This window comes from Nestor notabilis, unplaced genomic scaffold, assembly GCF_000696875.1.
Source record: "Nestor notabilis isolate BGI_N333 unplaced genomic scaffold, ASM69687v1 scaffold11579, whole genome shotgun sequence".
NCBI lineage: Eukaryota > Metazoa > Chordata > Aves > Psittaciformes > Psittacidae > Nestor > Nestor notabilis.
The window spans coordinates 41,515-65,132 of NW_009942416.1; the positions used below are offsets into that span (position 1 = coordinate 41,515).

Consider the following 23,618-nt stretch of genomic DNA (forward strand, 5'->3'; position numbering starts at 1 on the left):
GCTGGGGAGAGCTGTATTCCACTTGCATTCTGATCTTCCGTGTTGTGAATGAGTGAATTGCCCTTTACCTGAAGCCTTAATACAAAGTTCTGTTTGGCTTTCTAAAAGATACTCCTTAACCAAAATAGCTGTTTTGAGTTGCTGTAGAATGTCACTGACCTGTTTTGCTTTGGACTTTATGGTCACAAGGGCTTTATATGGCACTGAAATCTAGTAGTAATTTTGCAGTGTGTGTGTCTGTACACCTGAAAGCTTTACAGGTTTTGTCTTATTTTTTATCCAGGACAACTAGCAGCAGTGGTGGGCTCACCATCACCAGTTTGCTGAAAGAAAAGGAAGGCTCTGAAGTGGCAAAGTTCACTTTAGAAGAACTCTGCCTCATCTGCAGCATCCTAAGTACTGCAGAGTACTGCTTGGCAACCACCCAGCAGGTGAGCTTTCCCCTACAGCACTTCTGGGATGGCACGCACCAGCAGCCCCTCTTCTGTCAGGAGATACTGTGCTGCTCCCACTTCAGGGTTAGCCTGCTGTGGAGACTTAAAGAGTCAGAAGTACTAAAATATCCAGAGTACTGTCTGATCCACGTGCATCCTGGTGGTTATTGAGCTCTACACTGTTAAATCTGTATTTCAAAGAAAAAAAAGTATTGATTTTGCTGTTTCTACCTGAGAAAAGTCATTTGCTTGTAATACTGCCTTGCAGCATCAGTTTTGGATTCAGTCCTTTTATACTTTTTACATAATTTGTTTTGCATTGGGGACCAAATTTAAAACATATACTCCTTGTGGTTCATGATCACCCTCTTGTAAAACCAAGAAAAACAGTAATTCAAAATAGGTTTGGGAAAGTGCTTGTGTAAAACACTGGGGCAAGGTAGAGCGATGTGGTATTTATGCTGATACGCTTTGCAGCCCCAGTGTTTGTTACATGCAGGTGCTTTCAAAATGCCATAGGTTAGTAGATGAGCTGTGATGTTTGGCTGTATCAAGGCCTCTCCACCACTAGAACTGGCAATCCTCTTCCTTTGCAGTTTGGGCACAGGCAGGGTGTTGAAAAACATCTTTATTAGCAGGACAGGTGCCACAGTGTTAAGCTAGTACATTAGCATGTCATACTAGAGTTACATAAATGACCTTGGAGGTTTACTTCTTTGGGGACGCGGTGCCACCATAGGCCATCCTGGCAGGTTTAAGGCGTCCAACAAGGAGAGATCTCCAGTGTTCACTGGCTGAGTTTTGGATATAGTCTGGGCACAGGTTAAGTTTTCAAAAGATGACTTTTCCAGGACATAAGTTTTCAAGAATGGTCGTTTCAAGTAAGAAATCTGATCTTTCTGTTGCTTGTTCTGTTTCCTAACAGTTGGAAGAGAAACTCAAAGAAAAAGTGGATGCAAGTCTAGTGGAGAGAATCAACCTGACGGGAGAGATGGACACTTTCAGCATGTATGTTCAGCAGATACCTCCTCCCACAATATATCAAAATCCTAGTTCATCAACCAGATGGTGCTGGAGTAATACAAGCCCAAGATTCCAGCATTGTAGGATCCAGCCAGGAGTAGGACCGACCCAGATACACAGCCTAGGCATAGGCATTTCCCTGGTGAAGGAACGGTCATCCTTTGGCTAGTCCAAGAGCAGCAGTAGTACAGACTTTGGATGTAGTTGTTCCCCATCGTCCTAGCCAAAGGAACAAAAGCACTGGAAAGGGGAAAGGAAATAGTGAGTCTTCATCTGAAGCATCATTTGCATCTTGGCAGCTTTGGGAGGTGGCTGCTACATTTCAAGAAAGGAAGCTATTTCAGTACATTCCTTCCTGCTTTAACTTCCCCCTTTTAATCAGCAGCCTTGTCAGTATGATCAAACCCCATTTCAGATGACATAAAAGACTGATCCGATCTTATATTTGGGGATTATAATTGAGAGAAGATTACCATTCATTAAAATAACTTTTCACGTAATGATGCTAAAAATACTCCCTTCTGACATCCTCTCCACCACTGACAAACAGATTGCATACTTTTTGAGAGAAGGAAATGGAGGCAAAAAAAATTGTTTTGCCTCACATCAGACAAAAGAAAACCTTGGTAAAGCTGGGAAAATAATCCCTATCAGCAGCTCTCCTCCTCCCTAAAACTAGGATTCAGCCCACATAGCAGTAAGATTTTTTTTTCAGAAGACATCCTTCCTGTGATTCCTTCTCTCTTGCTCTAGTGGGCAGGATCCCACTGAATCTCCAACCAGATTTTTCATATGGTCTTGGGCTCCATTCCAGGCTGCAGAGAGTCCCTTCCCTTTAGATACTTCTCAGACCTTTTTAAAAGTCCCTGGTCAAAATCTAGGGTTGTTGTGTCCACCAAGCCAAAGCAAGCAGGGTAGCTGGGAAGTAGAAATAAAATATGCCAGATGATGGGATTTTCTTAACGTGGACAAGTTGAGGGTGAGTTTTGCATTTTCTCACGACCTGTCCAGCAAGAGCCAGCTGCCTTGAGTCACTGCTGTTTCCACTGTGGTTGCCTCATGAGGTGGTTGGTTGTAGGCAGCCAGTATGATGTGTTTGGAAATTGTTTAAATGTATAGCTCACGTTCGCTGTTTTGGACAGCTTTAAAGTTCACCTGACGGGCCTGATGCATCTTGTAACAGAGGCTTTTTAGTTGACTTTGTCTGTTCCAATACAGTGCTTTGTCCAGTCTTCTGTCAGTGTAAGTCATAGCTATAAACCTCTCTGGCGTTGGCTCATTCAACATCAAACAAGTTGTTTCTTTTGGGATTTGATGTCTTGTTAGGCATAGTCATAGAGTGATAAAACATTGCTGCTTACATACCCTGGAAAGTGTTTGTACCTTTGCAGAAAGGAGAGTGATGATCCACCCCAAATATGTATAAAGTGATTGACTCGAGATGGTGGGTTACCCCTGGGGTGGCTAAAACTTTTCTATAGCTATGTTGGAAAAAATGAGCTGCTCTTGAAGTTCAAAAGTAGGAAAATTATTGTCATTTAAATCCAGAAATAAGTGATTCCCACCCCTGTGCCCTACTTTTCTGTTGTGAGATCATGGGTAGTGTTCAGAGACCCCTTGAAGGCCTGAAGCGTTGAACTTACTGTGCTAAGAACTTACTATACTGCTCATTTATGGCCCCAGCTTCCCGATCTGTGCCTCTGTCAGAGATTGTCTGAGGATTCATTAACTGCTCCTGAAGTACTGTTATATGCTGCCCAGGGCAGAGATGTGAAGTGGCTTCTGGCAGAACCAGGATCATGTCATGATGCTTCACGTTTGCAACACCGCTTTCTTGCTGCACCGTTTCTGCTCTACAGCCAGTATTTATTTTGAAGAGTAGACAAATAGGTTTCTCTCCCTGTTTGCAATTTTCTGATTTTTAGGTGAGAGCCTGCACTTGGGATAGGCTCCTGATGTGTGGACCCTAATGATGAGGTCGCTTTCCTTCCACTGAGAGGGTTGTGTTTCATTTTGGTGCTGAACCACAGCTCTTTCCTAAAAGTCACTTGACAGCAGGTGCCCTGCAGGAGTCAACTGTGCCCAAGAGACATTATTTCAGTCCAGCTGGTGGAATCCCCCAAGGGAGTGAATCCCGTAGTGCCCCGCAGAAGCAGACACACCAGCAGAAATGGTCACAGGCTTTTTTTATCCCAATGCATGTTTTAGATCGTGTAACTTGAAGCCAGTATTCACTTCATCTCCCAGACTGTTTTCCAACTAATTTTGGATGAGTTTGCCTTTACAAACAAATTAATTACTCTGAAGGAACACTCCTTTACTTGCCATCTTGTTCCAGACTTTATGTGCTAGAGCTTTAGGAAAGGGAATAGATAACCTCTGTGGGTTGCAGGGAAGAACACGACCCAGCTCCCAGCAACAGAATTAAGAGTGGGTGATACCATATCTCAATGAGGAGGTGGATATTTAAAAATATTTTGAACAGTGAACTCCACAGTAGTAGCCAGAACTTCAAAAAGAAGACGAGGGGGAGGAAAACTGGTTGGAAGTTTTGGTCAGATTTCTTACAGATCTGCAATTCCCATCTGTGCTACCATCATAAGAAAGAGAGAAAGTAAAATCCAGTTTTTACATATATAATCCCAAGTTGTAAACAGGCATCTGTGGCAGATTTAAAGTTTACACTTCTTTAAAAACTGTACTTAATCAGTGAAACAGTCACTTATTACTTCTAGCAGAAGTTGTCTGTAATGTTGTGAGTACTGGGTTACATGCCCTCAAGGGTGGTCTGAGCTGTTGCAGACAATGTTTCTTGGTTATTGTTTTAGGATCAGTTGCACCTTTATGCACATCATAATATGGTGGCATCAAATATGTCTCTAAGCAATATTGTGCTGTTAGAAAAAAAAGAGGGAGGGAAATGTTTGACTAATGTGTTCTTTAGTCTGGTATATGTCTTTGAGAAACTCAAACAATGGATGGCGGCAATCCTAGACATAGTGTAAATAAGACATCTGCCTTGATCTTCTCAAATGGGAGACACGTTTGGAACTCACGCAGATGTACTTTTTTAAATCCTTTTTGCAAGTTTCTGTGAGTAGTAGAATATTGGCTGTGAGTAAGTGGAGACATGAGAAAATGTTAGTTTTATACATTAAATTTGAAGCCAAATCCAAGTCTGGGCTTGCGTTCTTGGGGGTTCCTCTTCTTCCTGATGCAAAGGTGGGGGTTATCCCGTGTGACACCTTTGATCTGCAGACCCTTCCATGTGTCAAAACAGAGAAAGGTCTACTGTTAGAATGTTTTCTCTATGCTAAAGCCCATTGTGTAGCTCCCTGATGAATAGCATGTAGAAATTCTCATCTCCTTTTCATTACAAGTTTTAGCCATGTGTATTCACAGCATAATGCAACTGTCAGCCAGTAGATTATTTTCCTCCTTTCACAGTCAAATACACCAGTTGTGGCACTGTGTCACTCAGTACTGTTCTAAAACTTATGCTTGACTTTTTTTTTGCAGTGTGATCTCCAACAGCATACAGTTGTTAGTGCAGGACCTGGATGCAGCCTGTGACCCTGCCTTGACTGCTATGAGCAAGGTAGGGTGTGGATTTGTTTTGGGAAGAGATAGCCTTAACATCCATGTGGAGTTCTTGGTTGCTTTGATGGCTTTATTTCACAATTGACATACCCTTTTACACTGCCATATATTGATTTCTTTTTGCTTCTTGGAGCAGCAATTGCTTTATTTACAAATATGTCCTTTTAAGTTGCCATACATTGATTTCTTCTTGCTTCTTAGAGCAGCAATTGCTGTATTTATAAATATATCCTTCACTCCAAAACCTGTTCAGGTTAGAGCTTTCAGTCTTTTGCAGCACAGTAAAACACACAGACAAATACTTTCTCTGAGTACATAAGGCTTTATTTTTCACTCCTAATGCCAGTGAGAGCCTTTAAAATTGGGAAAACTTTTGTTAGCGTGAAATTTCAACTACAGCTTCTTGTTTGCTGTCCTCTTTGTGTTCTTTAACAAGGAGTTTTACTAGCCTGCTTGTTTGTGGTTGTTAAATGGAGGCACTCAAAGGGTAATAAGGAGTTGAGACTGAGACCTATTGCTTCTGTGATCCTCTCAAGGACATATGGAGCCATTCCTAGAGAGGCCCATATGATTAGCGCTTAAGGATTTTGTTGCAGTTACGCTGCTGGCTTTTATACGTTTGAAATGCAGAGCTGTGTTTTCTTGCCAAAGTATTGTGAAAACCCAGACTGCTTTAGACAGAGGTGAAGACAACAAAAGTGGATTGAACTATTTTTTTTTAATTAGAAATATTAAACATAGAGCTCCATTTTTGTAGGATCAACACACTGTCTCACTGCCATGAATTTTAATAGCTTTCTGCTTTATGATGTATTCCAGCTGTAACTAGCCCCGCCACCCCCAGCTAATATTTGAAGTGGAATGCAGCTGGTAAGAGAGCTTGTACATGTTCCAAGTGAAAAGAGGATTTTTTTTTTCCCCCCTGTAAAATAACACTGTTAGGAAGGGCCCAGCACTTCAGGTGTTGTATGTGTGCTGTGTCAGTTCCTTAGATTTCCTGAACCTACAGAGTGTAGTAGTATTTGAATCACTTAGTTCTGACTGTTTATACCCAAGTAAACCACAACCTTGAGAAAGCAGCAGCTGGTAGGCCATTTATTTTTGTCTTTGGAACACTGGTAAAATGCAGCACATGTGATGGGACTGATGATATACAAACAAGTTAAGTGTTATGAAATTAGCTAAATAAATACTTGTCACTTGTGGACACATTCCACTATTTGCATCAGACAGAGTCACATTTATGTGATTTTTACTAGACCTGTGTTTGGTGTAAGAGTTTTTTCCTTCACCCTCCTCCTTCCTTTCCTTCAGGGCTGGGTTGTTACTCTGACAGTTGAATAAGAAATGCATATGATTGATTGTTTAAATGCAGAGTTAGTATTTGGAAGTGTAAAATTTCAGTCTATATTAAAGGAGTAAAGGCTGTGTGGCTGGTCCATTCCAGTCTTCCTGTAGTGGGAAGGTATGTCTGTCTCAAGACCTATACTCCATTAGGGCTTTTCCTTTGTTTAGCTTCTTTTCATTTACTTCACTCTGGTGTCCTCCAAGATTGAACATTCTGAATCCTTTGTTAGAGTCTGACTTTTCTTTTTCCTTGCAAAAATGTTCAGTAACTATGGAGGTAAATTAAGAAATACTTAAACCTCTAAATCCACTTTGGCTGTGAGCCACTTAGAGAGATTTAACACAGAAAATGGCATTGTGACTATTGCTTTCAGCTGGGAATGGTACTCAGTTTCCCTGATTCTTTACCTGTGTGTTCTGGAAGAAGTGGTAAATGATGAGAAGGCCCCATATTACAAAATGTGTAGGTGTTAATCTTTACTCAAACTTTACAGCAGGTGTAGAGTGATTAAACATGGTTGTAGGATGGGGAGCTGGGCTGTGGGGTGGGAGAAGAATTTGCCCTAAAACCCCATTGTCATATTCTGGATAACAAACTACTGTGAATGTGTTGTACTGATCTGTAGCAGGCCCTTAAATTGCCTGGTGTGCTTTATTTTTAATTGTTGGGATAAGGGAACTGCTAATCTGCATGGGATATTTTTGCCCCAATTAAGTTTATGGATTGTACTGGCTAAGCCTTGATTCACTTGCTGAATTAAGCATCGATTTATGTGTAAAACTGTGCTGGTAAGTGGGGCTGGGGGACATTTTAGTGACTCATGTTGACTGCTTGCTGGGTTTTTATATTTTGCTAAAACCTTTTGGCACAGCTAGAATTTCCTACTTCCTTTACAACTGAGTGGACACCAGCAAGCGCTTAAATACGGAGCTTTAATAATCTCTCCAATACATACAAGGAAAACCCCAAGAGCAGAGCAATCAGAGCTGCCAGCTGCTAATTAAAAGTCACCATGGGTGCGTTTTAGCACTCAGACACGGTGCAGCATGTAACAGTGCAAACCAGAACTCGTGTTGAAAGACAATGGAAGCAGTTTCAAAGGCAGCAATATCTGCTGCCTGCAGCACCCACTGGCTTTCCTCTCCCCTGCCACCTCTTCCTGCATGAGCAATGTGTGGTCAAGGGTGAAAGTGCTGGCCTGGTGGTTCTGTGTGTTCCCCATGCCCAGTCTGGAGCCTGTAACTGGCAGTGGGTGCTGCTGAGCATGGCTGGACTTGGAGACTGGTCCATCTTCCATTAAATCATGAAGCGACCCCTTTGCTAGAGACCCAGGTCAGTGCTGGACATGGAAGAAGGACTTTGGGGGTTGGTGCTGTCACCCCACTCCCAGCTCTCTGGGGACACAAGGACATACGGAGACATGGGGACCCATAGCTGGGCAGACCCAGGGATGCTTTTGAGCCCTTGCTATGCCCAGAAGGTAGTGCAGCTCTTGTTAGGTGCCAAACCACTCCAGTTTTGCTTAGGGTTTCTCTTTTCTTCTCTCTTTTTAAGAAAGCATCCTAAAATCCTGACGGTCCTGGGTTTTTGTTGTGAAAAGCAGCTCTGAAGGTAGCACCAGGGCTTCAAACCCAGGTCCTGCCCTTGCAGGCAGCCGCGTTGCCCCATGTCCTTGCAGTGTGCAGGTGCCTTTTGGCTGCTGTCAGAGACCCTGTGTACTGGGATTCTCCCTTTGGCAGGCGAGTGCGAGGCCTCGCTGCTTGAGTTCCTTGGACTCATTTTCAGCTTGTGTATGTAAACTATGTGGATATCCCAAGAAAAACATAGGACAAGGGAAAAAGAGGAATAAATTTAAAATGACAGGAACAAAGCTTTACCAGAAGAGTTGGGCTCATATTTCTTCTGATGACTTTTCAGTATGTGTACTATTTCTTTCATTGCAGCTACTGGTCTTGTCTTTGGGTGAAACACACCCACATACACACACACAAAGGGCTATTTTTACTGTTCATGCTTTAAAGGTTTGGTTATAAAGTATTGCTTTTGGAATGAAGACCAACAAAGTGAAAGAGCTACTGTTCTATTGTTGTTGCAATAATTCAACTCATCGGTCCCTTCCCAGTTTCTGGCTGTTCCCACTATGTGTGGATGGCCTGTTGGTTGAGGATCACTGTCAAGAAGGGCCAGCGCTGGGAACGTGCAAATCCATCAGGGAGACAGGCACAAAGTGTTTTCTTTGGATATGGCATGTACCATGAGGAGTAGAAAAGCAGTTGTCTCTTGAGCAATCTTCAAATGAAAGATGGAATGAAAACCCATAGAGCAGGTGATGAGAGAGAGATCCCTGCTTGCTGCCTGGGCAATGTGAGATGAGCAGGTTGGGGTTTGGTTTGGTTGGTTTCAATAAAGCTTTGGTAGAAAATGTGTAGACTCTCCCAGACATTGTGGTTTTGTGAAGAATTTGGCTTCTCTTGCCTATTAAGTTGTTTGGATGGAATTGAATTGGCTGGGGTGCAGGAGACAAAGTAGCCATAATTAAATTAAAACCAGGAATAAAAAACTTGTGCATGCAAAATCCAGAACTTGAGAAAACAAGTTTGAGGACAAATATCCCTCAAAAGGAAAAGCTCGTCTTCCACATATGTCCAGTTTCCTATCCTGATTTCATACCTGTTTTCCTTCTCGTTCGTCTCCAGCACAAGAAACAGCATCTCCAAATAGTTGGAGCACTTTGCAGAGTGCGTGGACTCTGAACAGTAGCAGAGCTATGGGTGCTTTTCTGGATGCTAGTGTTCCGTGGTGAGATGTTGTTATACACATGGGTGCTTGGCCAGTCTATACCCAATTACCTCTTTTTTCCCCCACAACTTACATTTTGTGTTCACTGCAAATAAGGCTCAGAGAAAGTCAAATGAGTTGTACGTCTGGCTCACAGGGGCTATTCTGTTGCATTTCTGCTGACTGTAAATGAAAACAAAATGGGAGAGGTTGAGTAACTCTTCTTGGTTTATTTTTTTTGATGTGAATTTGGGAGGAGCTGAAGTGTCCCAGCATGTACACAAGAAGTGTTTTCAGTGTGAGCTATGCTGGACTTTAAGAGTATTTCTATCTCTTCCATCTATCTGTCATCAGTCTCACCAGTATTAAAGTCTTGGCTGCCCTACAGGAATCCAGACTTTGCAAGCTTGCAGATATTTTCTCAAATGCCTGTAATCAGGATTTATACGGGCACTTCATCCCAGCAAACTGGAAACTGTTAAATATTAAGGCCGTCTGACATGCATCAAAAAGGTTTTTTAATCCTACTGGTCCCCATTTGTGTAGGTTACTGGTTGCAATTTCTCTGCTCCAGTGCAGAAAGGGCTGTTCTGAGTTTTCTTTCCATTTTGTTGTAGAAAGGTTTTGCTCAATCAATGTAGTGACGAAGAACTTGACCTTGGCGGTGAATTGCAGTGACAGTGTCTTAATGATTCCTCAGAGATCTTTGGACAGGAAGTTTGTACAGTTTTCCTTAACTACTGCTTGAATCTTAATGAATTAAACAGTTTTTGGTTGTTATTTCCCCTTTGTGCAGATGCAGTGGCAGAACGTGGAACACGTTGGTGACCAGAGTCCTTATGTCACCTCGGTGATTCTCCACATTAAACAGAATGTCCCCATCATCCGTGACAATCTGGCCTCCACGAGAAAGTATTTCACTCAGTTCTGCATAAAATTTGCAAAGTAAGTTACCAACATGGCAGAGTTTATTGAGGTGTCTGGTTCTCACTAGCCTCTACATGATAATCTGTTTGCTTTCTAGAGTGCGGCAGGCATCATGGCTGTTAGTGTCTGGGTAAACATCCAAAGAGGGAGGTGGGGTCGGGCAGCAAACACTACCAGCTGCTGGCAAGGTTAAAAGATACTTCAATTTCTTGTCTCAAGTTTCCTGCTATTCTCATATATTTCTGTTGATTGGTTCTTCCTTACATACCTAAACCATCCCATAAAATACTGTGATGATCACTGCTTACTCTTTGCCAAGTGCAGAAGGTTTTGGGTTGGACATCTTTAAAAGGCTTTGAATGTTTGAATTAGACATGACTCCTGCTATGGGAACCTACCTTCCTTCCAGTGATAAGAGGCTTTGGTGCTTCCAGGTACTAAAAAATCTGGTGCATCATTTGATTCAATGTAGCTTCTAAAATACCTATAGCACTGTAAGGAGGGTATATGTGATGCATATATTCTGCCTTGACAGACCAAAAGCTGCTTTCTTGTGCAAAGATAGTTCAGAAAGGAGGGGAATATTGTAAGTGTCTTCCTGTAAAGTCACTTGAAGTTGAGCATTGTGAAAAAACTGGAAGATGAGTCAGAAATGCCCCTTGCCTCTGGGTTTAGGATTGAGGGTGCAGCTCTCCAGCATCTCTTGGACACCCAAACTTTGAAGCTATGTGTCTGAAACAAAAGTTCAGTTCTTTGAGAAGATACTTGGAACTCTTCCCTGCTTGCCTGTGGCCAGGAGAGCTTTGCATGCCAGTGCCCCAAGAAGAACCCTCAGGAGGACTCTGCCAGTTGTAGCTGCTGCTTTTGGTGTTGCATGTGACTCTGCTGGTGGACTTGTGAGCTGTGCCATGCATATCATGTGTCACTCTAAAATACCTTAACGTTTCATTCATCTGCAATAAGCTAATCATCCTGAAATAAACTATGCCCTGGCAGTTACTTGTGTGGATTTGAGACTGGAGCTTCAGCAGGGAAGGATGCAGCAAACTCTCCTGAGAACTGTTAGCTCTCGCAGCAGGGAGGCTGGCCTGAGAGTTTCATTCCCCCTTTCTATCTCAGGGTACTCATTAGTTTGCATTAAGGAGCAGTTACTGATAAATCATATTATGACGTTGCCCATAATCACTGTTTGAAATGCTGTCTCAGTGAAAATTTATTGCACTTAAGCCTTCTATGTGGTTTCACTTGAATTTTACATCACTAACGTGGTGATAAATAAAAACCCCCATTTACTCAGCTGTTCAGAGCACACTCTTAATACCTCAGCTTAGTTGCCTCCCTTTTAACTTTATTGCTAAGCACATACCAAGTAAACCTAGCATAAAATGAACATCTGAGTGCCTTCAACATAGCTTGTTCCATAGCTGAGCACAGAAACCTGCAAAACTCCCACTCCACTTCAAAACCTTTTTTAAGACAACTACAGCTCTGATCTGCAGCGCATTAAAATGAAGACAGTCTTGAGTTCACTGTGCTGTGAATCAGGTAGAGAAGTGAAAATTCGGTTCCTAAGGATTGTTTTGCCAGATCATATGTAGAGTTCTTCTGTACAACTTGGTTTTAAGGAGAACTAGCCCAGCGGTAAGGGTGCATTGATGTACTTAAAATGCTGGTGACATTTTAATGCATACAAACACTTGTATTTTTTTAAGCTCTGAATTCTTATGGAATATGCTTGCCTGCCCAATATAAATACCTGGCCTTTTGTGTGCTCCACGACACTGAAAATCTTTTTAACAGGCATTGGACTTCTCCATATGTTAATGCCTGTATCTTTTTGAACTGCCAGCCACTTCTCAGCTCTAATGGATTGTATAAAGCACTAGTGTTGAGTTACAGGACCACAGGGGAGAAGGCATCTAAAGTCACTAAATTTAAAACTGAGGGATCTGAGCCAAGTCTGCAAGAAGAAAAATGGCCATCAGAAATTGCATCAATCCTCTAACCTAATTTGTCATTTTTGTTTTGTTTTGACCAATATGCAACCCTCACTCCCATGAAATAATGAGAAGCAGTCAGCTTTCCAGGAGGCACTTGCAGGCAGGGTGAGGGGCTCTGTTCTCATTGCACCTCAGTCTTTATCCTTTGAAATCAAAAACCACAGTGGTGAAGCTGTGGCTGCTGCGCAGGGATGTGTTTGGGAAGTCTGTGACCTGACCTCAATGAGGAAGAGATTAGGTCTGAGAGACAGGAAAAACAAACAGCTCTCCCCCTCACCAGAAAAGCAGCTCATCTATATTACAAACAGGCAAGCATGGTGGGTAACTGCAGCAGGCACTCTTCCAGTTCTGGCCTTTGCATTGTGCTTGTAGTGAGAGGAGTTGGGTGGAAGAAGATCATGACAAGGAGGCTCCTGGAGGTTTCGAAGCAGCAAGATGAGCTAAGCCTGGGCAAGCTGCAAAGGCTGGTCACTGCCTTGGAGCGGGGTGTAAAGCAAAACCCTTCTCAGCTGCAGTGACTCAGTGACACCAGGATGCTTTGAATGATGCCCTGCAGTATCTCATCTTCCTTCAGACAGACAAGACTGTGGTTGCATCTCTGTCTGCCTTGCTTAGCAAGGTATTGTGTCTGATGATGCATCATGAGTGCAGGGGATTAGGAAAGCAAAGGTTTTGGCAGAGCCACTCCTGTTGGATGGGAGCCTCTCAGATGCTGTGGTTTCTCTGCTTTAGGTTCCTAATCTAACTTGCACCGCTTTATTATTACGCTGGGGACTTGTCTGCTTCTATGGAGGGTTTGCTGGATTCGGTTTTATAGCTGAAACTGTAAATGAATTCTGGCATCCAGTCTAGCTCTGTGGATGTGCAGGGAGTGAAGGCATTTAGAGTACAAAACCTCGTGCAGAGCATTAACATTGAATTCGCACGTATTACTTGCATCAGGATTGCCTGCTGTATGCTGAGAGAGCCAAGCACTGAGTCCAGCCTAGGCAGGAGACTCACTTGAGTTTTTCAGTTAAGTGCAACTGCTCTCGATGGTGTCTGCCTGTCCAAAAAACCCTCCCAAAATACCAGAGCAGCCCTTGGTTCTTATGGCTTGTCTTGTCTGTCCTGCTGGAGTTGAGAAGCTGTTTCCAATAAGGCAGCGTGAAATAACAGGCATGTGGGGATGGAAGGTCACTTTACCCTTCTGTATTGATTGTGGGTGGCCATCCTAAGGGGCCTGGGAATTGTTTCATGCAAGACAGAGAGCTGGCTATGGGAGACCATGTGGTTACATAGAAAGGAAGATTAAAAAAAGACAGGGGAGAGGGTCCTTTGGCTGCTGGTCTGCCACCCTGTAAAAAGAGAGGCTCACATATAGAACATGAGCATTATCTCCATGTCTGACCTTACAGACAGAAGGACAGTTGGACCTAGCTGCAAGATCAACGGTAGAGTTAATTTCTTGCTCTTTTCAGCTTGTAGCAAGGCGCTGCACCCAGAGCTGCTACCCATCGATCATTTTATAGGATCAGCTAAGCTCCAGCTGTGCTTAGCACTCTAATTGCCCTCTGGGAATTAGCTATACACCTGGAAAATGGATTTTAGAACAGATATATTTCATCTCTGCTGTAATGCTTTCGTGCAAGAGGAGATAGGGCTTGTTTCCCTCCTCTTATTTGTATTTTGTTGCCAAGGTTGTTTCTCTGGTGGCCAAATTCAAATCTGTTTGGGGCAGCCCAGTAGCTAGTTCTCAGTAGTAGTTTGAAATTGTTCTCCCTGACACCTCTTCAGGAAGGGATGATTCACTGAGAGAGGTCGTGGCTGCGTCTGAGGGAAGGGGAAAGGAAGGAGCCTTTGCTTGGACTCTTCCTTGAACCATTTCTTTGGATTTTCTCAGCAACTTGGCATGCTCTGTGCCTGAGTTACACTTTTGTCATTCTTCCATGAGAAAGGGCAAAAAATAAATGTCCTGGCTTGGAAAACAGGTGGCAGGACACACAAGATGCTGTTCATGCTCCTTGTTTTGTGGGAAGGAAACAAATAGCTTGACAGATGCAAGGGGGAAACCACACTGAATTTAGATCATCATCATAAATGGTGTCTCATTCAAAAATTAAAAAAACAGACTGGCTTATATGAACTTAGAACAGTGTCATTAAAATCTAAGACCTGCCACCAGGTCATGGGCAAGGTCCTGGAAACATGAGCCTGGTAGGCATTCGGCCAAAGAAGACCATGTGAAAGAGTCAGAGTACATTGAAAAACAAGGCAGCAAAAGGAAGACAAGGGTATGAGTGGTGTGGTCCTGAGAGTTCGTGTTGTTCATTCTGGCCTTTCTCCTCATGTTCAGCTCCTGAGTTTTCCTGGTGCTGCACCTCAGTTGAGTAGGTTGGGCAGGAGCTTGTCTTGTAGGTGATCAGCCACTGCTTCTGCTAGCAGGGAGCATCTGCTTTTCCACTGAGGAATGAAATTGCAACAAAGCCTAAAACCAGGAAGCAGAAAGCTAAAACCAGAGCTGATGCTCTGGAGCGTGTTGGCAAATATTGGGCTTCCATCTTTGCCAAGTTCTCCCCACTTGAGTATATGTACCTTAGTCGTTTTTCTGAGTCTGAAGTCCACATTAGTAAAACAGGGTAATAGTGTTTTCACAAAACTTTTTCTTGTCTTGATTGTGTTGGCCAGCAGCTTTCTGGAAGAGTGCCTTTCTGTGTGAGTGTCCAGGGCCTAGCAGATCTCCAGCCTTGGCTGGACCTCAAGTTCAGGGTGTAATATGCATGTTATGGAATTACTTGTATGCAGTAAATTGTAGGTTCTGGATTCTTCTCCTCAGTGAATAACTGTGCTAATCCTGGCATGTTGCTGTGTTTATTATGTACAATAGTTTGCTTGTTCTTGACCTTGTGCTGTAGTACTTCACGTATAGTTTATAGCAATTTATTTACGCAGAGTATGTGTGCAACTTCTCAATTAACTTTGAGATCAGTACAGATTAAAGCAAAAGAATTGTACCTAGGGTTTGTTGGATTTTTATTCAGTATACTTAATGTGTCTGGAATCATCCTGAGAACCAGGCACTTACAATATCTTTGTGGAAAGCCATCGTGATCTGTTTTTGCATGCTTTGTTACCACAGAAGACTGTATGACTCCACATACTCATATGTAATTGTGTCATTTTGTATCTCATCTCTGCAGCTCCTTCATTCCCAAGTTCATTAACCATCTCTTCAAGTGCAAACCAATTAGCATGGTGGGTGCAGAACAGGTAAGAAAAAGTAGTTGTATTATCTAACATGTTTATGACTTCTGGGTTCAAAAAGTCAAGGCAGCTTTTGGTAGAAAGGGACAGAGAGCTGAGTTACGTGTCCTGAACTCTGGTGCAGCTGGGGCAACAGGGATACGCTGGTACAGGGCAGAGTGGAAGCAGGTTTACAGGGATCCTGCCACAGTGAACCTGTCATGGGAAAGGGGCCTTAAGCACCTTCCCAAGCAAAGGAGCTCTCGCTTTGCCAGTCAAAGTAATGATAGCCCAGGAACAACAAACCTCTTACGCACTGGTCTAAGGTGTCATGATGAGATTTGTCTTCAGTGTATGCACACAGAGGAAAAGAATGTTGTTTGTGGCAGAAACTATTGCAAGAAGCTCCCATGTCCTTCTCAGGAAGACTATTTTCTGACACATCCTTTCTCAAATCTCCGTCTGCTGCTACTGTACCTTCTCACTTGGTTAACCTCAAGCCTATCGTTTCTCTGCGCGGAAGAGCTGGGGCATGGTCAGCTTGTAGTTGCTGGTTAAGATGTGCTTCCTCTTTCATTCCCTTCAAGAAGTGCAGGAGTGGAGAGTGGGCAGTGAAGAAGGCCTGTGCAGTAGTGGCTTTAATCCTTTATTCATACATATGTCTGCTCCTTAAAAGGAATTGCTGGAGGAAGCATCATTTGGAGGGGAGGTGAGACAGCAGGAAAACTTTACCAAAAAAACCCAGCAACAACTCCAGACCAAAACCCCAAACCTCCAGGTGTCCAAGCAGTTTCTCAGCTCAGGAGTCTAAACAGCAATACTCCAGCAGAGCAATGCTGCATCCTCTCAGGGACTGCTCGTGCTGCTCCCAGGTGCTGGCTCCTTCCTCTCTGAGGAAGTGACGCTGTGGGAGCCTAAGGGCTCCTCTGCAGCCTGATGCAGTTTTGCCAGAGCCTGTGTCCTGGCTGAATTCCAGTGAGTGCAGTTAGATTTTTGCCTCCTCTAGTTTGCCTGTGGATGGTTGCTGTCGTCTTGTCCTCAGAGCTGTGCAGGGAGGCACAGTGCAGAGTTTTCCTGTTCTGTCCCAAAAAAAAATGCTAAATGGAGGCCCTGTTTTTTGAGGGCAAGTGATAGTGCAGTGTCTGAAGACAGGACAGTTTCTTCCTGCATAAATGCCTTCCAGGCCTTGCTTCCTCAGACGTTGCAAACACATGTCAGACACTGCAGCATGGTGGGGAAGAGCTGTCCCCACCTCTCCCACTCGGTGACTGAGACCCAGGGAAATGACCACCCAGTATCTGGGGCTCAGGACTCCCCAGCTTTCTCCCATGAACCTGTCTTCCTGTTGCCCTGAGAGCTGTAGGTACCACAAGATGGTGAGACATAATCTTGGGGAAGGAAGCATGTTGAATTATTGCCACTTGAATTAACACATGCATTTCTCTTGAAATGCTGCCCTTTCACAGGAGTCCCTGTCCCTGAATTGCACATGGGCAGTGCAGGATATTTATTGCCTTGAGACCCTTCATCTCCCACCCCTGCCTGTGGGCTGGGCCCCCACTGCTCTGTGAGGATGAGGTTTGGATGAGGCAGGTTCTCAGCTGTCCCTGGCACAAACAGCTGCTTCCCCGTGGGCTAATTAGACAAAATCAGAATTGTCCCTAATGGGACTGCTGTGAACTTCAAATCAGTGCCTTAAAAGCTGCTTGGCTTTTAGGCATCAAAGATGGGTTCTGAGCAGTGTGTGTCTGCAAAATGAAACAGGAGCTTTACATCAAAACCCTCCTCTTAATGGGAAGCAAATGAGCAAAGCGCAGTTCCTGCTCATCTTGTGCAATGGGCAAACCTGAGAGTGATTAAACAAAGTCTTTTGAATAACCATCTAAAGCGATTAACCAATTGCCAGCAGTGGGTTTGTGTTTAATGTTAAAAGGTTTTAACATTACTGTATTGGAATAACAGGCCTAATTTGCTGCTTTAAAGCAGACTGGGAAGGTTTTTCTTAGCCTGTTTCACAGTGAATATATGTCATTTATAAGTGGGACATACCTTCCTGGGGTTAGATGTACAAAGGTCTTCAGAAGCTTGTCTCCTCTGTCTCTGCAGCATATAGGTCCTCAGTTGCCTTAGCATCTATTGAACACCCCCCTGGTCACCCACCAGCATGTTTCCACCAAGTGTTGCTGTGGAATATGCTTTCCAGGCCTTCCCTATTCTAAACATGGTGCTGTTTCCTAATAATCGTGTTTGAAATCTAGGCACTAAGGCATTATTTACAGAAGCGTTCAGTGCAGGGAACAAGACCTGTAGGGTTTCACTTTGTGTTTGTATATCTGACTTGACAATCCTCTGTCTCAGCAAGCTTTGGCAGTGAGACGGTAATGCTAGGGACCTGGAATGGGTAACAGGGGGAAACAGGGTGAGTGGACAGAGATTGCAAGTGCTGTGTCTGTGGGAAAGGCTGCAGAGTGCACAGAAGTCCTATTAGCCATGGCAGAGTTTACATGGGATAGATGTGAATTTTCCAGCCATGGAAAAATCTTCCATCTATGGGGTCTCTCGTACGCACACAGGAATCCAGCTATGACAGCCTGAGGCTCCAGCAGCTCCAGGGTGCATAGAGCTGCTCGTTTGTGCTGTGGTTTCCTGGCTTCCCAGGACGAGATTGATGGCATCGATTCATCTCATGCAAACCATGAAACAGGCAGCACATAGCAATGATACGCTGCTGCAGATAACAGGGACCAGATTTGAAGTGGTGTGATCCACCATCCCTCCTCCTCAGCTCAGTCCTTTGTATTTGCACTGAATTCCTGTGTGTGCTGAAAGCTGTACCATAAATGTTCAGATTGTCCACAGTGACTGCTGGGGGGTTCTGCAGGGCCTATAACGTTGTATATTGCTCCAGAAGAACGAGTTTCCACCTGCTTCTGAGAACCCTTTTGCAGGAGGAAATGCACTGGGTGTGCCAGCGAGCTTTCACTCGTTGCTGCGTGAATCAGTTGTGCTCCTCTTCTTCTAGTTTGATTTCAGATTTCTGTCCTTCACTGGTCTTATCTTACTTCTTCAAATGTACCTTGTACAATCAGAAGAATGTGGTATTTGGGGTAATTTTGCTCTAAGAAACCCTAACCCACAGCATTTTGTCATCAGTGCTTGTCTGGGCTAAATTTCATGGCTGCTGCTTGCTGCTTATTTAGCCATTGGTAAAATAAAAAGCAATATGCAGGCTGTGAGTTTCAGTGTACACAGGGTATTGAGCAGTTCTCCATGGAGCTGTAATGTGTTGCTACTTTCTTTTTAAAGAAAAAAACTTAAAATCAAGTGGTTGAGTAGAGCAGAAATCCTGACACAGTGGGTGGTTGGGGGCAGTGGAAAGCATGGTGTTAATTCATTTGACCTCAATATCTAGGTAATGATACAGCTATAGGTAATTGAGATTGTTTTACTTTATACTGTCAAGGGGAAGAGGGCTGGATGGAAAACTCCGCCTTAGGGCAGCTCAACATCTGGCACATAAGTCATTTCAAGTCAACAGAGTAGTGCTGTGTTCAAATCAGTGGACGGTGTTGATACATAGCCACGGGTGATCGTGTCTCCTTCAGTATCGTTACATGGGTCAGCCCCTCCTGTTCCTGTAGTCCAATTACTGGGATTTTTTCCAATGTGGGAAGTGTTAAACTTTTAAGGATGTTGGATTATGGTAGGTAATGGAGCTTGGTAATAAGAGGGTATGATTAACTATTGCAGCTGCTGCTGGACACTCACTCTCTGAAGATGGTTCTTCTGGATCTGCCCTCCATTGGGTCCCAAGTGGTGAGGAAGGCTCCTGCCAGCTATACGAAGATAGTGGTGAAAGGCATGACTCGGGCTGAAATGATCCTGAAGGTAACTCAAGACTTTTGATAACCTGCCAGCCAGACTGCTGGACTGGGATTTGGAGCAAACGAATTCCAGGGGGCCCTTCCTTTGAACACAGCAATCTGCAATCGCACATGAACGTATGTGAGCTTGTCCGGGTGCGCTGCCAGCTGTTTGACAGAACTGGCTTATTTGCCTTGGGTTTGCCCCCACTCTCTTTTAACATCTCATTTGAGTTTTCATCCTCATTTTTCAAGGTAACCGCGGGCTCAAGTTCTGCTTACTAAGAGAGCTGGGGCACCAGATTCCCTCAGGAGCTTGTGAAAATCAGAGCTAGCATCCATAAGTGTCTGCTGCATGGCAAACCCTCCAGTTCAGGTTACTCCAGGCCTTTGTGCAGACTCCTTCACACAGGGGAGCCAAGCCGTGCTTGAGTCACCTGTTTACTGTCTAGTGTAACAGCCAGTGCAAACATGTCTGGGTTACTGTATTCACCAGAGTCCTTTTTTATTTTCCAGACCTGGTGCCTGGAAAATGACCCAAAAGCAGTGTGTTGTCTTCATAAAAAGTAACAAGCAAAGCAACCTCCCCTTCCCCCTTGTTGCTGGAGTAAGAAGTTTGGGTTGATCCCAGGAGAAGCCATGGGAGCTGTGTAGTTGTACCCTCCGGGGTGATGGGATTGTCCCCTGTTTACCAACAATGCTGAAGTGAAGATGTTCCTCTACGTGTATTAGTGAGACCTGGGGTCAGATAGAACAGGCTGCTGCCAGCTAGAGCCTCCTATAAACCACAGCCAAGGCAAGGAGGGGGTGCAGGGCCCAGCCTCTCCATGCTTTCTGCTTAGTGTGGCTTTGCTCCTGTGCCCCAAGATAATGTCATGGCTGCGTTTGCATTCTGAATTCAGAAATTAGTTCTGCAATTCCATGCTTCTGGAGTAAGGTGATTATGGTGTTAGAGCAAGTTTAAATTTTCTTATAAATGACCTGAAGAAAAATACCCTGCTACTGCTAATGGCGGAGCAACAAAGATGGGAGCCTGTTCCATACAGAAATGGGTTTTTCCTTGGAGCTTATGTCTGAATTGGAAAGGTAATGGAATTAGTTTGTCCACCTTGGCATCACGTTGCTTTCATTGCGATTGAGATGAAAGCAGTATAGGAAGTGCCTCAGGCAAGGACTGCAGGGTGCTGCTGGTCTGCAGGCTGGGCAGTAGCAGTGTGTCCACATTTTCAGACATTTCATGCTTGCTTTGCTGCTGCAGAACACACTTCTGCTGGCCCTGAGTGAGGGCTCTGTGTCGATGTAACTAGTAATGAAACAACAAAACATTTACAGTGCTCAGTGCTCCACAGAGCTGTTGGACAAATCAAGCCCTGTGTGATCAGCAGATGATTGGGCTGAATCGTAGAATCACAGAATGGTTTGGGTTGGAAGACACCTTAAAGCTCATCTAGATCCAAGCTCCTGCTGTGGGCAGGGACACCTTCCACTAGACCAGGTTGCTCCAAGCCTCATCCAGCCTGGCCTTGAACACTGACAGGGGTGGGGCATTTCAGTAGGAAGGTTTGCTTGCAGGGGCCCAGAGCTGACTGGTCATCTCTGGCTGTTCTGTTTGCCTTATTGATTGTCTCTTTTTATCAATGCTCAGACTCTGCTGTTTCCAAATTGTATATCAGAGTCTTTTCCCTAAGAGCTCTTTCACTCTCTCAGAGGCACAGGCACTACATTCCTCCACAGTGTTTTCAGGGCTCTCCTACCTAGTTCCAGGATGGCTCAGAAATGGTGCCTCTTTTGCATACAGCAGTACCACCACACAGCAGCGTGCCCAGGTTAATACTGGTGCAGCTGTCATTCAGTAGGAGTATCCATGATGGCACAAACTCAGAGATGGTACAAACAAATTCATTTAGCAAAACCCTACAAAGCACAGATGAAAGCAGGAAGGAGGGCGTCAGGGTACAACACATCCCATAGAGCTCTTTCCTTTCTCCTCTGGCTCTGCTGTCTGAAGTTCCAGCTTTTCATCTTGGCAGAAGATTTTTACAAGGGCTGTAAATTAAGGATTTATAAGTGTATACATGGCTATGATGTTTCATTGGTCTGAAGTGCAGGGAAAGAAAGAAATGTCTCTGTGACAGAATACAGTGTGGGGTGAGCTGGGTCAATGGAAACATATGGAAATGTTTTCAGAGACAGGGAAGAGTCTGGTCCTGTGCTGTTTCTGCCCTGCATGCACACACATTCACACACACACACTTCCCCAGAATGATGGTTTTGCTGCCCAGCATTATCAAAAGGTGTGTTCTCTATGGAGCTTGCTGCTTATGTAAGGAAAATATAACAATGAGTAATCATCTTTCCAGCTTCAAGGCTGTTTTAATTTTTTTTCCTGACTTGACTGTTGCTGGCATTAAGGGAGTGTGAGCTCCGGGGCAGACTTCAGCGGGGGGGTCACACATTGCATCCCAGCCTCTCCAGAGGAGTGTACCCAAAGGACGGAGTGGCTGCATGTGGCACCACTTGCCCATCAGGTTCCATGTCAGAAGCAGGAAGACTGCATGGCAGATTGTTCTGACCTCGCTGTCCTGGGGATAGAGGGAGGGACTGCAAAGTGTTGTCAGATTCCCTTGTGCTGTCTCTACCCTACCTCCAGGCAGGAGGGAGCAGAGGGACACACAAAGTGAGGGTCTGGGCTGCGTCCAGGCTGCCTGACCCGATGGGGACTTCCTGTCACCACCACCAGCACTGCCTTTCTCCCCCAAGCAACTCCCCAGCTAGTCTTCCCCACACAACAAGATAAAATCTTGAGCTTTGACAATACACCAATGCTTGCTAGCCCACAGGCATAGAGACAAGGTCCTGCTCCTTTGTGAAATGATATCTGCAGCCCTCTGGGTCCAGACACCACCACTGTGCGTAGAGACCCCATCCATCTTCCTGCTCCTTACTTTACTTCACTCACCTTTACCTCTCAGTTACTCGCAGCACATACAGCCGCCTTGTTCCTTAAGCATTTTATTTTACAGAAGCTAGTCCTGCTGTCTCTCATGTGCCTGGGTTGACCAATTGCTGGATTTAACTCATAGAATTTGTCTGATCTCTTTTGTCTTGGCAGGTGGTTATGGCTCCACACGAACCCCCAGTTGTGTTTGTTGACAATTACATCAAGCTGCTTGCTGACTGCAGCACCGACACTTTCCAGAAGATACTAGACATGAAGGTTAGAACGTGTCCCACAGAGTTTCTGCTTGTCCACTACCACTGCACTGAGATTATTGGTGACTTTTTTCAGTAGAAATATGGAGGGGTTTGGGAGTGGGAAGACTACTCGAAGGCAGGTGTGTCCTGTGGAATTGCTACTGAAGAGTATCTTTGTAGTTCACTTTATATACACATACCTGCTCTTGCTCCTGGGGCTGAGCTCGGTTTTCTCAGGACCATCCAGAGGTGTAAAACCAGCTCTTGGTAGGTGAACAAAAGGTTGAGGTTTGACTCCTGCAGTTATTCTCATGCACACCCGCTCCCACATGAATGCAGTCTGACTGTGGTGCTTCACTGTTGTTTGCTCCTGCAGGGCCTGAAGAGGAGCGAGCAGAGCAGCATGCTGGACCTCTTCCGCCAGCGCCTCCCAGCTCCTCCCTCCGGTGTGGAGAACACTGGCTCCCTCTCACTGAGCACTCCCACACCTGAGCAGGAATCCTCTCGGATACGGAAACTGGAGAAACTAATCAAAAAAAGACTCTAAGTGAGCAGAAGGAAACTCTGTTGCTCAGGACTAGCTGCAGTGGCTGGGAGCAAAGCTCCTCACATATATGATTGACAGTATGCTGCTGAAAAATCCCTGTCCCATCACCCCCATGTCCTGTGATCTCTTAACCATCATAAACTGTGGTGCTGCATCTCCATTCAGACCGAGAGAGAATCTGACCAAGGTGTTTGACCTGAGACAGCTTAGCAGGAGTGAAACCCAGGACATTGGTGGGTTTGTGTGGTAGAGAAAATAGAGGTATCTGGAAGTCAGCAGCTACAAAAACAGTTTAGAAGGATTCAGAGAATATCCAGCTGTGATACACTTTGTGTCCCAGCCTTCAGCCTGGCTGAGCTCCTGCTGCAGCACAGGATTTTGCCTGAGAGTTCAGTGTTACTGCTCACTCCCTGTTGCAGAGCTGTTCCTGTGTTTCATTATTTCTTGCAGGGGGAAAACTAACTCCAAACCATCACCACCACCAAATCCCCAACCCCTTTAACAGCTGGGATCCAGGCATCTGCAGCTCCACTGGATTAATGAGATGCCCAGGAGAGAAACCCTCAGCAGACTTCTCCCCTGCTTCCAGGACAGGCGTGTGTAAACCACCAATAAAACAGCAAAGCAGATCCTTTCAGAAGAGGAGGAAAGGGTTGAATTGATGCTTTCTACACCTTGGCA

The 23,618-nt window shown here is 44.6% G+C and overlaps 1 protein-coding gene across 1 annotated transcript in view; it reads left to right on the forward strand.

The window, feature by feature from the left end:
- The window catches only part of VPS53 (vacuolar protein sorting 53 homolog (S. cerevisiae)), a gene marked incomplete at its 5' end in the record, with an annotated part of 61,857 nt that extends 38,791 nt beyond the window's left edge, over positions 1–23,066 (forward strand). The window contains 8 exons of the mRNA XM_010021399.1: positions 284–431; positions 1,360–1,442; positions 4,977–5,055; positions 9,980–10,128; positions 15,290–15,359; positions 19,083–19,220; positions 22,308–22,412; positions 22,767–23,066. Of these exons, the coding sequence (XP_010019701.1) occupies positions 284–431; positions 1,360–1,442; positions 4,977–5,055; positions 9,980–10,128; positions 15,290–15,359; positions 19,083–19,220; positions 22,308–22,412; positions 22,767–22,937 (943 nt within the window). The remainder of the gene's footprint in view (positions 1–283; positions 432–1,359; positions 1,443–4,976; positions 5,056–9,979; positions 10,129–15,289; positions 15,360–19,082; positions 19,221–22,307; positions 22,413–22,766) is intronic.
- Between the last annotated feature and the right edge of the window lie 552 nt (positions 23,067–23,618).